Source organism: Hyalella azteca, unplaced genomic scaffold, assembly GCF_000764305.2.
Source record: "Hyalella azteca isolate HAZT.00-mixed unplaced genomic scaffold, Hazt_2.0.2 contig15061, whole genome shotgun sequence".
Classification (NCBI taxonomy): Eukaryota; Metazoa; Arthropoda; class Malacostraca; order Amphipoda; family Hyalellidae; genus Hyalella; species Hyalella azteca.
Window position 1 is genome coordinate 1 of NW_025944926.1, and position 17,207 is coordinate 17,207.

A 17,207-nucleotide genomic window follows, 5' to 3' on the forward strand; every position below is an offset into this window, starting at 1 on the left:
TATACTTCAAATCGAATTCTGATATCCAAATAACGTTAATTTCACGCATGTAACAAGACGTTATAAACATGAATCACAACACATTCTGGGTCGAAGACACGACTAATGCGGGTATTACCAGATTCAATAAAAAATATTTATCTCACTATTTCCTAATATTAACCTGTCCAAAGTGTGCTTAGGGGCAACTATTTACATGATTAATTATCATTTTCTTTTCGTTTAGAGTTATCTGCCACCTCTATTTGAGAAGCAGCATTCTAAATGCTCGTACACACGATGACTTAGATTACGGACAGGTAGTAATTTTCTTGTATAGATGATTTAAAGCTTCTTTGCATCCATGTACTGAACTTCGTGTTACTCACATGCATTTCAAATTTTAGTTGAAATACTCGCAATAAATGCTATTGTGTAGTTTAAATGTCGTAATCTAGCATTATCTATTGCCAACATTTTTTGTCTCGTCAGGTCCCACGGAAGATGGGCTTGATGCCTTGATCAACCGAGTGAAGAGATAATTTGCATTATTATGCCACTTATTATGCAAATTAGATCTAAATGATCTAAAAGACTCGCCTAAAGTATGAAATTTAACTCTTAACACAAGCGCCGCCTTCTTCCACAAACCAGATGTGCACATCGAATTTATGACAGATTATGGCCTATAACTTTGACTATAACTTTATAACAGGCGCGAACGGAATACGAAACGTAACCTCCATCGTTGATCGCCCTGGACGCAAAGCATTACCTCAGAGTTTTCATATTTGAGTTGCAAAGTCTCGCCATGCATCCTTCTTCTCCTCTTCGGTTAGTTCTTCTTTTTCGCCATCGAGGAGTGAGTCATGTAAGAAGACCGCTGAGATCCAATTCTTGTGTTGGGCGATAAGGCCGGCCATCAGTTTATCCTGCAAGAACGTGAATAACACACATAAGAACAACAGTGAAGCATTGGGCAACTAGCTATTTAAGCTTTGATGCAATAGCCTAGAAAAGATGAGAGTAACTATAAAATAACTTTGCACTACGAGTTAAGCTAACAAAAATGTTCACTGTGCTGCTTACTATGGCCCTAATGCATAAGCATAGCTTCCCATCTAGGCCAGATTGTTTCAATTGAGCGAAATGAACTTCAATCTTACGTGGCCTGGGACTGCTACGTAGGGAACACATAGTAAGGAACAGATCATTAAGATACTAAAGAAGAAGACAAAGACCTCTACAATGGGCGTGTTGAGGTACTCCACATCTGCACATGACTCGTAGAAGTCGGCGATGTTGGTGGTGTCGAATGTCGGTGTGATAGTCTTCTCCTCAAGCACACGTGCTGACAGAATTAGCTTGAACACCTGTCGCCAGTAGATTTTTTCCTCCATTGAGCCCTGACAATGAAAAAAAAATATAACTCAGTACTCACTGCAGTGACAGACAGCGCATTTGCTCCAAAATCGACAATTACGTGACTTCACGGACAGACGGACAAACATGAGCACAATAAGGCCATTTTTCCATAAATGAGAAAATGCGCTAAAAATCAAATGCTAAATTGAGGCTAACATATCAGAGGCGCCTACTTTCGTGTCTACATGCAGTGAAGCAAGAATTATACAGAAGAATTATACCCAAAATAACAATAAATGCGGCTAATCAATGTGGCAATTGATGTGGTGTTAGCTGAGATAGAAAACTGCAGGCAATTAAAACAATGCAAAACATAACAAAAGTATTACCTGTGTGACAAATCGGTAAATGTAGCTGGTCTTGGTCTGGCCCATGCGATAGATCCTCGCCGTGGCCTGCGCATCGTGAGAAGGATTCCACGATGCGTCAAAAATTACGGCCCGATTGGCCGCCACGAGGTTGATGCCGATGCCAGCCCGAGTGGAGACAAGGAAAAGTCTGCACCTGAGAAATTATTAAGGTTATTTATTCAGAGAAGAAGAGCCAGAGCAGGAACACAGGCTGTTTTTGGTTATAGTCTTGTGTGCAGAAGACTTAAAAATTTTATTTTAATTTTATTTTAAAAAGATTTATTGCCCACAAGAATTGCAGTTCATTGTTATACTGTAAAATGGGGTTACTTTGACCGGCGGGGTAACTTTGACCACTTTTCGTTTTTTTAACAAAAACCCCCAAAACTCAAAAACGATTTGACATAGAAAAATTTTGTCAATCTGGGGTAACAAAGACCATCAATTTTTTTTAAATTACATCAAAACTATGAGAGGCAGGAGCCAGCAATTTATGGTGAGTAAAGCTAGAGTATAGACCTGTATTTTGCATGTTTCAATTTAAGTTTAACTTATCTAGTAAAAAAATGGCATCATTTTGAAAAAAAAGTGGTCAAAGTCACCCCATTTCACGGTATCCATTACATTAGCAAGACAAAGACATATTGAGACAAATAACTTCACTCAAGAGACTGACTCCATATTCAAATCATTGAATATTAGTCCTGGTATAACAATTTTATTAGTCCTGGTATAACAATACAGTACCTGTCATTCTCCTCATCATTGAAGAACTTGCAAAGGCGTTCCCTGGTGTTAGCAGGGGTGTTTCCATCCAATCTGAGGTAGTCCAAGTCCGGCGTCCAGTTTGTAAACTGCAGCGGCTTGGCATTTTCATAGGATGGCATCGTAAGGTCCCCTTTTTCTATCAAATCTAAAAAGTTTTCGATGAGGTTTAACGTTCTGAGGCTTTGCGAGAAGATTAATAGTTTTTCACCGTTGGTAAAGCAATCTTGCATGACGTTCAGCAGTATTACCATTTTGCCGCTGTATTCGGGGCAGTTCTTCCACGTTTTGTCTTTAATGTCAACTGACGCTGCCACGATCTCCTTCCACCAGTCCAGCTGCATTTTGTCCTTCTGGGTGAGACCGTCGGGTGAATCTGTGACATGTTTTAATTTGATTAATTAATTTTCCTTATTAAAGTTAATCTGTTGAGGAACACATTTAAAGTTTTCCAAAATATTATAAAACATGCAAACAGAACCACGCTATGTGCATGGATATTTCTACTTAACGGTACCAAAAGAGGCAAATTTAAACTTTATCCATGGAGCAAAATTACACGTCTATATTCATGAAGCCAGATCAACATTTCAATCGTAAATAGCAACAAGCTAAAATTAAACTGCGCAGCAAGAACAAAAGGCATAGGTAGAAATATTCCCAAAACTCACCATCACTAGGACTAGCAGGCTTGCAAACTGCCTCCTCAGGGTAGTCCAGCTCGTCAATTTCCTCATCTTCATCACATTCGGCTTGCAGGTCCTCATCCTTTTCAGACGTGTTAGTCGCCAGCATCATAGGATGCGTCCAGACACGACGTAGGTTATGTAGATCTTGCAAAAACGCAGATCGACCAGGGCGACCCGTTGCGCTCTTCTTGTAGCCGCCTTTTGCCAGGTTTTTATTGTAAAAATCGTACATTTTGGCCTGCAGGGGGCTCATCTTTATGAGGATTACATACTCCATTTTGGATGGCAATGGCAACAAAGTCTTCAGCGATGTGTGGTCCAGCCACTGAATGCAGCTGTCGAGCATGTCCTGCAGCACGTATAGTCTCCACTTCATCCTCTTCACATTACAAGGAGTTGCGTGAGCATTGCTCCCGGCATCGATTGGTTTCACAAATTTGTTGTGGAACTCCTCCTTGGAGCCCAGCAGGTTTGGCCTAAGCGTAATGCAGCGCACTCCACCCAATTGCAAAAGCGACGCCATGTCTGCGCATCCGTCTGGAAAACTGGCAGCTGTAACTAGGAAGCAGAACCTAATAGAAGAAGAGCTTCTTAAGGACACAGTAGACTGTGTTTTGATTCGTGCTAAGTACACGGATTATTTGTTGCAGTTAGAGACCTTCCTAAAGGCCTGTGAACAAGACGTGGATGAGGACTGGCTGAGACCCCACCGTGCTAAAATAGACCTATTTCGTTCAAGAATGGAAGATTTCTTCGCATCTCAACGGGAGCCGGATGCTTGTTCCAGCCGTGGCAGTCGCCGTTCCGGAAGCGTACGTTCGGCTGCTAGCTCCACAACATCGTCAGCCAGAGTCAAATTGGCCCAACAGCGCGCAAAGACGTACGCCGAAAAGGCCCTCTTCGAGAAGGAAGAGAGGCTTCAGGAAAAAGAAATGGCCATTCGACGTAGCCAACTACAGCAGGAGGAGGAACTCGAGAAAATAAACCTCCAGAAACGGAGGATCGAAATAGAGAAGGCAGATATTGAGAACAAAGTTTTGGAGGAACAGCTGAACTCCTTGGAGGAACAGATAAATCCCATGGATATTTCAAGCTCTTCTGAATCAATTATCTTACGCAAAACCTCGAAACAACTATGTACTAACCACGGGTTGGAGAATTGTCCCAGTGCTGCGATTTCCGGCGCCTTGACACAGGACGTTTTCATCAACGTTTTAGAAAAACAAAACGAAATTTCAAGTTTATTAGCCAGAAATCAGGAAGAAGCCTCGCTGCCTCCTAAAAAACTTGAGCCATTTAGCGGCGAAGACGTGACCGAATTCAAGGCCTTCCTGAATAAATTTGAAAGCGTAATAGAGTCAAAGTGCACTAATAATCTTGATAGACTCGCATATCTGGAACAATATATGATCAAGGATGCCCAAAAATTAGTAAAAAGCTGCCTGAACGCCGACGCGACGATTGCTTATCAGCAGGCAAAGTTACTCCTTAAGAGAGAATACGGAGACGAATTTAGGGTAGCTGACGCGTACTTGACCACGCTCCACGCTTGGCCAGAAATCAAATCTGAAGACGCCCATGCTTTTACCGAGTTGTCCCTGTATCTGATGCGCTGTCAGAATTATTTGAAAGATGCATCTCAGGCCAACCCGCTGCAAAAAGAAGATTTGCCGAAAGAAAAAACACTTGGGGTACTTTGGAATGCGGACGCTGATTTCTTCACCTTCGCTCCCCTACAGCCACCGGGTTGTTCCTCACGCAGGAATATACTCAGTCTCACCGCCTCCATCTACGACCCTCTTGGTTTGATTGCGCCAGTGATCGTGAGGGGACGAAAAATTTTTCAAGAGTCGTGTCGTTTGCATCTTGATTGGGGATCAGCCGCTACCTCCCGAACTTCGCCAAGCCTGGGAGGACTGGTTGGCCTCGTTGGATTCGCTGTCTGCAAATGAAATACCAAGATGTTTAATATTTTCTGTTGCACCTCGTGAAACCATTTCCACAGTGCTGCACACGTTTTGTGATGGCAGCGAAACTGCCTACGGAGCAGTTTGCTACTTGAGATTCATAACTTCCGAGGGTGCCTTCGTGAGTCCGCCAGTTTTTTCAAAAGCAAGACTCACTCCTCTCGGTAATAAAACTCTGAAGACAATTCCTCGAATAGAGTTGTGCGCCGCAAAGCTCGCAGTGGACGTTGCCAGATGCGTGCAACGAGAAATAGAATTCAACTTGGACAAACGATATTTCTGGTCAGATTCAACAACTGTTCTAAGTTACATCAGGAACGACTCGAGAAGATTCCAACGATTTGTGGCTAACAAAGTCGCGTACGTGAGAACCTGGTCGGACGCTGGAGATTGGCGTCACGTTCCCTCGGAGCACAATCCTGCTGACTTGCTCAGTAGAGGAGCTACCCCCGAAAAGCTCCAAGCTTCCAGAGAATGGAATCTAGGACCGACTTTCTTATCGGATCGGGATTTGTTTGTCTCTGATGATATCTACGAGATTAATGAAAGTGATCTTGAATTGAAAAGCACCAGGCTTTTTAAGACGATGGGCAGCAAACCAGACATCATTTCCAAATTAATCAACTCTACGTCGGCCTGGGAACAGCTGCGATTCCGGGTGGCATGGCTTCGAAAATTTATCTCCTATCTGAGATCACGAACGAATTGCGAGAAACGTTTAACTGTGAACGACTTGAAGCTGGCAGAGGATTCAATAGTTCGGTACGTCCAAACCCTCGAATATCCGGCCCCGAATATTCTGAAGCGAGATGGCTTGAAAGAAATGGGCCTGCATAAGTTGAATCCGTTTTACGACAAAAACGGCATCCTCAGAGTTGGAGGACGGATTAGACGCTCAAGATTGGACCACGAAGAAAAGCACCCTATCCTGCTACCTGCCCGTTCCCACATCGCTACTCTTCTCGTGAATAAAACACATCGGTTCTTGGGACACCTCGGGAAAAACTCTGTTCTTTCGGAACTTTCTAAAAAATACTGGATTGTTGGAGGACAACAACTTGTGAAGAAAATTCTGAGCAGATGCACTATTTGCATCAAGTATCAAGGAAAATTTTGTGCTCAAATGATGTCCGATCTGCCCGCCACGAGGCTGGCGACGGACACCCCAGCCTTTACCCATGTGGGTATTGATTTCTTCGGGCCTTTTTACGTGAATAATAACCGTAAGACGGAAAAACGTTTCGGCGTGATTTTCACGTGCTTAACAACTCGAGCAGTTCATCTCGAAGTGGCCTTTTCCCTCAATACGGACTCCTTTATCAGTGCCTTCCGTCGCTTTCTCTGCCGGAGAGGAAACGTTGCCTCCGTTACGACCGATAATGGCACGAATTTCGTTGGCGGAAACCGAGAATTGCGAGAAGCGCTAGAATCTTGGAATAAGGTTAATTTCGAAAATTGGTTGCTTCAACGAAACATCTCGTGGAAATTTAATCCGCCTTACGCAAACCACTACGGAGGCGTGTGGGAAAGGCTGATTCGAAGCGTTCGAAAAATTTTAACTTCTCTGCTACTCGAGCAACCTTCGAAGTTAACAGATGAGAGCCTGAATACTCTCTTCTGCGAAGTCGAGAGTATATTGAATAACAGACCCCTCACTCCGTTATCGGACGACCCGAATGACTGTGACGCTCTTACCCCAAACCACCTTCTGCTCCTGAACTCGACCCCATCGTTGCCTCCAGGCTTGTTCGAGCCGTCGGACATCTACCTTAAATGTCGCTGGCGTCAGACGCAATATCTCGCAGACGTTTTTTGGACTCGTTTTCGACGCGAATATTTGCATTTGCTGCAGACAAGACAGAAGTGGAACAAGGAAGAAAGGGTTGTGAAGCCAGGAGACCTGGTTATCGTCTCAGATATAACTTTGCCACGAAATCAGTGGCCACTGGGTCGCGTCGAAAAACTCTCCCCGAGCGAAGATGGAAGAGTTCGAAGGGTCAAAATTCGTGTATGTAAATTTAAAGACGGCTCAGTTACTCGATTGGGGACTTCAATTATTGAGCGACCCATTTCAAAGCTAGTACTGCTCATGCCAACTGATTGAGCTACCTTGTTTTATCAGTTAGTGCATTTTAACCCGTCTGATAAGATTCAGTTTTAGGAATAAAATTTCCTTTTCTTTCATACTTCGATAAGCCGGTCTTTAAATTTGGGGCCGCTGTAAAGAATTTTACTGAACATACTTCTCCCGTGTACATAAGGTTGGGACCTTTTACGTAGGACCAGAGTTGATGAGCTCAGACAAAATTCATTTTGAACCAAACTTGCCCGAGATTGTTCAGCAATTTGGTATGTTATGATTTACTTATGTTATGATCCTTTTATTGTTAACCTTGTTTTTTTTCTATATTGTTTATAATCTCGAATATGACCTAAATTTTGTATTCAGATTGTTCATTCTTTGTTTTCAGAAACCGTTACAATCTACAACGCGTTTTCATTCTGAACAAATCCCCAGAACAAAGAGCCATAATCTTTACAGATGGTATTGTGCCCTCATTAATGGAATTCTGTTCTAACGTTCCGATGAAATTTAAATATTAAGTTAGCAGAGTATCAATACGATGTTATAACGTTAACTTATAAATCAGTTCAAGATCATAAAGCACTGATGAATATTGTCAATTATTGTTGAAGCCCACCTGATAATATCATTCGAATTATATTTTTAAGTCAAATTTTAATCCGAACTGTGTTATCACGTGTGCTCACGTGGCTCTCCATGAAACAAATTAGACGTCGAGGTCAGGAATTAAGTTTGTTCACGAGCGGCCTAAAGCTGCGAGAAATTTTTCGGGGCGTATTTAGGGATATTTCGTGGACGGAGCGGAAAATCTTTATTTTACTGATAAAAACCCACAATCGTGGCCCCTATTTAGATGAAAGATACAGTGAAAGTCTCGGTTTTCATCAGTTTACGAATAATAAAAGAGTCAATTGTTACTTTTTTGACTAATTAACTCCTCAGTCATTCGTATATATGCATGCTGTGTTGGCCTATTGTCAGGAAATTGGTCCCATTGGTTAGCTTCTAATTGTTTTCATCCTTCCAAGTTGAATTTTTACTTTCAATATTAAAAAAATTCTTGTTTCTGTGAATATTCATTGAAATTCAGGCCACGATCGGTGCCTGGATTCTGATTCGAATATCATCGAGGCCCGCAATGGTTCAGTGCACCGTATCGTGATGGCGCTGCTTCGTGGCATATTATGAATAAATAACAGTCATCATTGTTATCTATTGTGGAATGATTAATGTAGATTATCTAAACATATTAAACAGTCTATCGTCACTATTATTTAATATGTTCTGAGTGATTTTAACTCGATGAAATTAAATTTTCGCGGACAATTTCTGGGCAAAGGTCTTCTTGTCACGCGAAGTGTTCCACTTTACCAGCAATGATGCTGCCAACTAGGCTTAATCGTACCTGGGTTTGGGGGCTAGAGAAATCCCTTGTTCAGATCTCGGATAGTAATTTGAATGTGTAGGAGTAATGAAAAACTATAGTTGCCGCGAGAAAGTAAGGTTATTTTTTTAATAATACAGGATAAATTTAGTGGAATCTCACTTCAGACAGTTATTCTAGGTTAAGCGGCGTTTGAACTAGGTAAATGCAGTGATATTTAAATATTTAATAAATTTTATCTAATTGAATTTCTGTGCAAACGGCGTAATGCAGAAAGCTCATTATTTGATTTTTATTGCCTCGTTATCATTTACAGCTACGACGTCGCTCGCTCTTGTATTACTATCACTGTCAGTGCACAAACTAATGAAGCACAGAGCATTATTGCGTGAGGGTGATTGATTTGGATCTAATGGCATATCTGGAGGCTGTTAATCACCACAGTCGACAATCTAGATAGATTAGTACCAAAATATGTACGCATAATTTATTCCCACATAAAATCATCCTATTTTGTACGTAACTGAATTTTTTACAGGCATGACCAAATCTGTAGTGATATCTGAGAAATGACATAACTGAGAAATTTTCTGTTAGAAGAAAATCACCTCGCCTGATGAACTCAAGTATTTTGAGGACGCGTCTACGTGATACGACCCACCAGGCAAACGATGTTGAATCTACTTTGAAGTAAAAGATGTTTGGTTGAATAAACGTTCCAAGGTCATAATTTATAGTTTCATTACGTTGAAAAAATATTGTAATTAATTCGAGAGTTCGCTAAATTGCTTAGTAAATCTTAGAAAACAAACACTGAAGACATTGCGTTTCGCAGAGTATCTGTGCAGTGCACACATTGCTTGACAAAATACCACTTTCCAGCTAGTCGTTTCTTCAATGGCTTCTGATATACTGCAGCAAATCACACTTGATTAAATTAAAAAATTTTATTTTTAAACATAAATTTTTGTGTGACTTGGTGAAAGTGCTGAAAATTCGTACGGCAAAAAAATGCCGGAGACAGCAGCTTGAACCAAAAAATTTCAGCAAAAATCTCGAGGTGAATCTTTGATCCAAAGAAAGAGTGAAACAATTCTGAGTTAAATAGATCAGGCCCGAATATGAAAGAGATTCATAAGTTCCAGTGGGCAATGGCCTTTGACTTTTAATTATGAACTTATGTGCGTACATCTACTGAAATTTTTACGTCATTAATTACAGCGAAGACACGTGAGATTGGAAATTCAGTGCCGCACCGAGATGAGATTCTTCCCTGAATTGTGACATTTAATTAAAAAGTTCATTAAAAGAATATGTGCCAATGATTTGCGTGGAATGAAGCGTATTGATTAAGTTCAACGTAGAGGCACATTCCTTTTCCTCGTTTTCGCAGTAATTAAGCGGAGGCTTATCCATGTGAATTGGCTTATCCATGCGATAACGTTCATCATAGCGTTTGTGTTACTTCCTGATATATAATTGAACGAAGCTCAAAATATCAGAGATGCGACCTCCCTCCGTGACATGCAGCATGCGATTCGAAAAATATTTTGGTTGCACGATAGATGAATTGGATAGTTCCGTCAGCTTTAATGTGTAATGCATCTAAGTCGTGTTCAGTAGATATGTAGGTATTGACATCCGCGTGACGGCCGATTTTTCCAGGCTGTTTCTGATATTTATGTGTAGAATGCTAGATGTCCTACAGTCAGGACTGCAACATTATTGATATGATATTGACTGCTTACTCATTGAAGAAAGTCGCACTGTTAAGAATGGCAGATTCTAAATTGACTCTTCGACTCAATATAAGAGTCTGCGATTTGGGGCCAAACTCGATACGTTTCTGCTTCGAGCAACACAACATGCAATACTATTACATTCAACTGGTGAGCGTAATTTGCGATACACATAAAATATTCTTCCATTTCAATGTTTAGCATTAGAGATGGTTCATGATTCGCCAGACAAGGCTAGATGTAAATTTCTGAAAATATAGTGTGATATCTATCACCAACATGAACTTGAAACTCTCAACTTTACTTCATAGTAATTTTTTAATAAACGACGCACGATTCAAGAAAGCCTCGCGCCGGCCCCACGCTTTTAACGCAGAACGTTTTTTTTTATTTCTGATCTCATGCATACAAAACTCGTGAAATTAATTGAAATAATTTTTTTATTTTCATGCATTGTCTTCTTGTTTTTCGTCCGTTTAATGAAGTGTAACTTGGAATCTTTTCACATGGTAATGTGTATTGAAATTCAGATCTCATTGTAACGCTATTACCTGCAATGGCGGCTCACGACTACTGATAATGCTATGCTTGGCCGGTGCATTAGTCAATATCGGGAGTATATTGGCTACTTATGTGACGTGCGTACGACAGCGGAGTCGCTTGCAGTGTAGCAGCAAATCTATACCTATAATTCTATCGCAAGGGATATTATATGCGACAAATAAGTGCTTCTACGCCTGACAGCCCAATAATTGGCACAATTATAGGAAGCAAATTAGGCAATTAGTTCGGACGAGTTTCTCCCACGCGACATTGGAATTGTGTGAACGCGAAGTGGGAGTCGTTGTTGGGATTCCGTACACTCTCTGTGTGTATGCGTTCCGTGCACAGCACTTCGTGCGTACGCGAGTGTCAGCGACTCTGTGCACTGACTGTGATCTGCGTGTCAACATTCCATACCATCTACTTAGCATGAGTGTCTGCATCTGTGTTCACTGCTTCGGTCTTCGTGTCTCGATCTGACATATAATTATGAAGCTGCCTACTCGCCTGCTTCAGTGCCTCGGCCATTTGATGCCTTCCACTACGGATGCAGATGAATATTTTGTGTTTAAAAAATAAAAGATGAGCTTGCGGTTCAAGCATAAGCAGTTTTATCTGCGATACGCCTAGGTTTCTTCTTTCTAATACGATAAATTGTCTCGAAAGTTCAAATAAAATATTTTAGCACCGAGTTGCAAGTTATATCTTTCTCTTTTGAAATATCAGCTTTACTGCATCCATGTAATTCTATAAATGTACAACTATTCTCGCTATTTATACAATCTCTATTGTGCTGACTTATATTAACTTATTCTTTCAAAATATTTGGAGAGACTCAACTGCACTCATGTTTAAAATGTTCGAATATACCTATCCCATTAATTTTTCACATAGTGTCATTTTCCACAATTAACTGCAATGTTATACAAAGTACAAGAGAATTGAAACCCTGCAGTAAACAACCTACATATTTTGAAAACTTTTTAATTGTCATAAAATCCGCGGAAATTAAGCTCTTCACAAGAAATAATTTTTATTGTCGCGCATTCTATATTCAACTACAATGGTAACAGACTAAGAACTGAACCCGCGAATGGATGCCAACCAAAAGTCGTAAAACAGCTTTGCATGGACGAGAACCGTACCCTCGCTTAAGGTAATTTGCATCTGTGCCAAAAATTCCATCAGTTTATTACTAAAGAGGAGGGTTACAATTTCTTTTAATATCATTTAAGTTTGATATTTTTTATGAAGGGGGTTCGGAAATTAGAATTTCTAATTGCATCAGGGCAAATTATTGGTTTTGTACCCCTATTTTAAAGATGCAATTTATCAGTTTGAGATGTAGTAGATGTGACCGCGTATGAAGCAATCCGAATGATGTAAGAACTTTCATCTTTCATTCTGCCTTTACTCGGGTTCGAAATCGCTGTTTGACATCATGCGCATTTATCGAGAGCGATTGCGTGTAATTGTTTATCTGCCTTATGGATGCCCCAAAAAATCAGTGTAAATCAAATTGGTATTTCCAAATTATTTATGATCAAAACTGTCATGCTGAAGCATCTTTAAATTATTACCATTCAATGTTGCCTATAGTGTGAATGGGGTTCTATTTTGCCGTAAATGCACCTGATGCTTTATGCGTTGGCATGCACTGGGAAAAATAAAAGTATCTGAAATTATTATAAAGATTTCTGCTCCAGCTATTACGTAGGTATATACTCTAATAAATTTACTTAAAATTACGAATATATTGAATTTTCCCCTAAGTTGATCTCTTAATTCTTTGTTACAAGTATCGTTTCCGTTCAATTTGAATTTCAATATTTTTTACATCATATTTTACATCTACTCAAAATTCATTTTAGTTACGATTTCATCACTCTATTTTAATCTTATCCCATGATTCTATGGAGAGTAAGAGAATTCTTTAACACGAAGCTTGATTTTACGCACTGTAATTTGCGAGGAGCATGTAATCGAATTGAGGCTTTTTCTCAGAGTCGTGAAATAAAGTTAGGTAATTGGCCGTTCCTTTTTTTCGGCCTTCGACAACCGGACGGCGACGGACATAGTTTGTGCGATAGAATTACGACCGGAAGAAGGATAAGTGTTGATCATTATGGATACGGATGAGATCACATGGCATAAAGGTGAGTGATGATCATTATGGACACGGATTGATTAACTGATCACAATATATATAAAGGTGAGTGATGATCATTATGGATACGGATGATTAACTGATCACAATGTATAAAGGTGAGTGATGATCAATTTATGATGACCATGTCCAAAAATTACCAGTGCCGTCAGGTTTTTAGAACCTAAGTAACGGTAGCTGCGGCGTCGTTAATTCTCTTGCATGAAAAAAAGTTTTTCAAAATTAATTTAGTGATGCCGTGTAACTTCGACCATCGATCTGAGAGGAAGTCAAGTTATCGAAAATGTATAGAGGTCTTGTCTCAAGTGTTCACAACATTTCTTCTTTATAATCTACATAGAAGCTTTAGGCTCCACTCGCTCGTTGATACAGGTAAGTTTCACTTGATGGCTTGAGCTGAATTTTTCCGGGCGTTCCGTAACTTTCATACTTCTTTTTGCTCGAGATACTCGCCCGGTCGAGCAAAAATATGAAATGTGGCGGAAAGTTTCGGCAAGACCAAAACAGTAGAAGTCCTTATCGACTCTGTCAGGCAATTCGATGGATTTCGAGTTAGAGTTTTCTTCTAAAATATAAATTGTTACCCCACCACAGCCGCTGATCCACGAGCATCCAGCATCGTTCAGATAGAAAACCGAAACGACTTTTTACAATTAAAGACTTGAAAGACTTTAAGACTTTAACTAAGTTGAAAGACTTGTTTTGGCATGGGTTATCAATAAATTATATCTATATACGCCGATAAGAAGCATATTGTAAAATTTAATTAGAATACTATTTCTTATGTCTTATTTCAATAGGAAATGCACGAATGTTCACGTGGAAGTAGAAACAAATCCACTCCAAGTCATGGCGTTTAATGAAATTTTTAACTTAGAATTATTTAAACTGGAAGCCTTGCCCCTATCCGTTCTCTCAGCGCTGAATTCTCGCCAAAGACCTGGCTCAAAGTTTCCGGATTCGGAATCATGCTTTCCTTCGGGGAATTTTCAAGTGTCTGATACCCAGCGGTGTTATCGTGACGTACTGCCCGAGATGATGGCTACGAGTTTGAGCTGATTTACGGGGCCTTGTTTGTTCCGCTGCCTCTTTCCAATTGCACGGCTGCGTCGATATTTTTTTAATTTCATCGCTCACACTGAGCGCTTTTAAAGTTTAGACCGCATACGATTCTTTCTATAACTTCCGTGGAAATTATGTTTATTGAAATAAATTATGAATATTGTTTTGTAGATATTTTGATCACTCTAGTTGAAGACTAGTTCTTGATCAGTAACTGGGACTGGTCGCGACCGTTCTGTTTTAATTATTATAGTGATTTGTTGAATTCACCGCATGTGACTATATTTAAATCCCATTTCGTTCATAAAATTATCAGAGAATATGAACTTTTGATTGAAATAGTGACAAAATTTTTTTCTTCAATGTTATAGCCGTCTTGTATAAAAATTAAGGTTTAAGCTGCTTTGTGCAAGAGTTGTGAGCCAATCTGAGCAACTGCCTACGTTTTCATTAAGAGAGATTCATTTCGAATTTTTTTCGCCGTCAATTGCTAAGTTTTCTGCTCATATGACAAGCCAATGTATTTCTGACTTGCTTCCCTGATATTGGCTGATGAATGGCACAGGCTGATAGGACAGGCTCATGGATCGTCTACCTTATATTCTTTCCTGTATATGAGATCTAAGCTAATTAGAGCCTCAGCAGCTGAAAGTGATTACCCGTAAACATCGGCGCGCTCTGAAGCGACGTGCTGCCATTTTGCGCAAAATTCAGTACCGTCATGAGTGGATTTGCCGATTCATTGGATTTTTACTTATGGATAACACTACGCAAATGTGAGGAAACTGAACAACGAACGCATTGATCAGCATCAAAGTCAAAAGCTGTCGATGAACGTAAGATTTACTTTTTTTGTGCCATTTAATTGCGTGACGAGAGAGTACAAAATCTTCTGAAAAGTTAACTCGTGAAGTATAAATACGAGTAATTTGATACAAAAAATATGCGAATGTCATTCTTATATGATTTCATTAATATTGTGCACACGAAAATGCGAAGTAGGGACAATTGCACCAAACGTTTAATCGCAATCAGTCCGCTTCAATAAAAGAAACCTATTAGTGGGTGAGACATTCGATTTCCTTCCTTACATGCATCCAATTCTTATCCTGCTAGCTATTTACTATATATATATAATATATATATATATAGTATAGTTCCTTAAACAGAGTCATAGTCTTACTTTGGTAAAAGTTTTATTCTTATAATGACAATTCCTTCCTCTAATTCTAGGATGAACAAGCGGCAAGAAAAGCCATCACAGCAGCCAATTTCTAATTACATCACGAAGGAATGACATCAAAGACTGCAATAACCTTCTGTTCTCTCTAAAAAGAAACGCTACTATTAGCTTCGATATTGTACGGACTGATACATTCGATTATTGTCGATTCCCACTGTAATTGATAACATTGTCATTGTCGGATGGTCGTTATTGTACGTTGCCGCATTACTGAGACACACTACAGACAATTTGTTGATTTCATATACGTTTCTATTTTGAATTGAAAAACTACTGTCTGTCTTCAATAGAATATGAACATTAATGATGGCTAAGTAATAAAACTGATATCAGGAAAAAAATTCTGTTCAGGACTACGTAGAAATAAGTATGATGCCTACCGTCTTCTCCCAATTAATGTCCCTGCAACAGAAGAATGAAACTTGCCGGATGATCATTTTTGGCACTTCTTTGCTCTAGGCTGGACAAAAGTCTCCACATTAATGAAGCTTGTTTCTGTGTAACTTTTGCACCTGGCCGACCACAAGTCGGACAGAAAGCCTGTAGGAGAACTAATGTTCATTGGGAGAACATTGCCTGGTAAGAAGAGAACAACACTAAAGAGAGGACGGAAGCCTGGGAAGGTATTGGCTCGACATGATGAATGACGCGAGTGAAGCGCCTGACTCGACGGGTAATTGATTGAGCTTCTCGAGGAAGCGATGAGGTCGAGATCAGACTAGGCAATAAACACTGGCTACATTTTTGGACCGTCAAATATAAAAGTTTATTAAGCAACACAACGAATATCAATATATCATCATGCACATCAGCTTTATTGAACTAATATTTCTTGTATCATTATTTTATTGAAAATTTTAGTGAAGCATACAGTAATATCGTAACAGAAGAACATATATATTGATCTTTCATTAGGAAGGTTCAACGCAAGTCTTATGCTTACTTGAGCGAGTTTATGGAAAATTAGCGAGTTTGAGCTCTCCAGCAATTAATGTATTACATAGTCTTTTGATGAAAACTTAAGATATTGAATTCAGATTGCAATAAAATTATTAAAATTTTTATTGTAAAAACATTGCAATAATTTGCTGACATTGAATAAATGAAATTCAAATGGGTCAAAGTCTAAAAATTGCAAGCCACGTGCGTGGACAGGTCATAATTCGAAGTGCCTTGGCCAAAATCGATGTCCCATTCCGTTCTATTATAGATTGAAGATGTTTTAACTCAATTAAAAAATTTCAATGCTCTATGCAATATTATGTGACGTCTCTAGATTTTTGAAGTTAACTTGGACAACTGTTGTGCATGAATGGGGCACGTGCAGAGATTTTCCCTCAACCTCCTTACCTCACTTCGGAAAATAACATTAATCGTTCTCATGCATGTTAATTTAGATCGACTCCCGACCACGATCTCTCACACATTCCATCCAACGTATGGCGAACGAGCCAACCAAGACTCAGGCTAGCCTTCTGACATTCTTAAGAGTCTGATCCGATGTCAACTTATCATCCAGGTTTATTCGACTGCTCGGAGTGCCAACGGAGGATAATTGACAATATATAATATATCCTCTGAGGTATTGTAGCAACTAATTTAATTGTATCATTATCAGTGACGCGTAGATATTAGCACGCAAAGATAGATGATGACTACCAAACGATGTTCGTAGTAGTGATGTTTTATTGCAATCGCCTTTCATAATAATTTCATGAAGAATATCAGAAAGAACTCCTTGAAAATGTATTTTTTATGTTTTTTAAATGAAAAGGTATTTTTTATGTTTAAATATTTTTGTGAAGTAT

General features: G+C 39.5%; 1 protein-coding gene across 1 annotated transcript; it reads right to left on the reverse strand.

Annotated features, from left to right (window-relative positions):
- Positions 1 to 789: 789 nt before the first annotated feature.
- Positions 790 to 3,731, reverse strand: LOC125179103 (transcriptional regulator ATRX homolog; the record flags this gene model as incomplete). Its single annotated transcript, XM_047884268.1, has 5 exons — positions 3,191 to 3,731; positions 2,502 to 2,895; positions 1,734 to 1,908; positions 1,221 to 1,385; positions 790 to 911 (listed from the first exon to the last, which is right to left on the reverse strand). Coding segments are annotated over exons 1-5 (1,397 nt in total), but the record flags the coding sequence as incomplete, so codon positions are not given.
- Between the last annotated feature and the right edge of the window lie 13,476 nt (positions 3,732 to 17,207).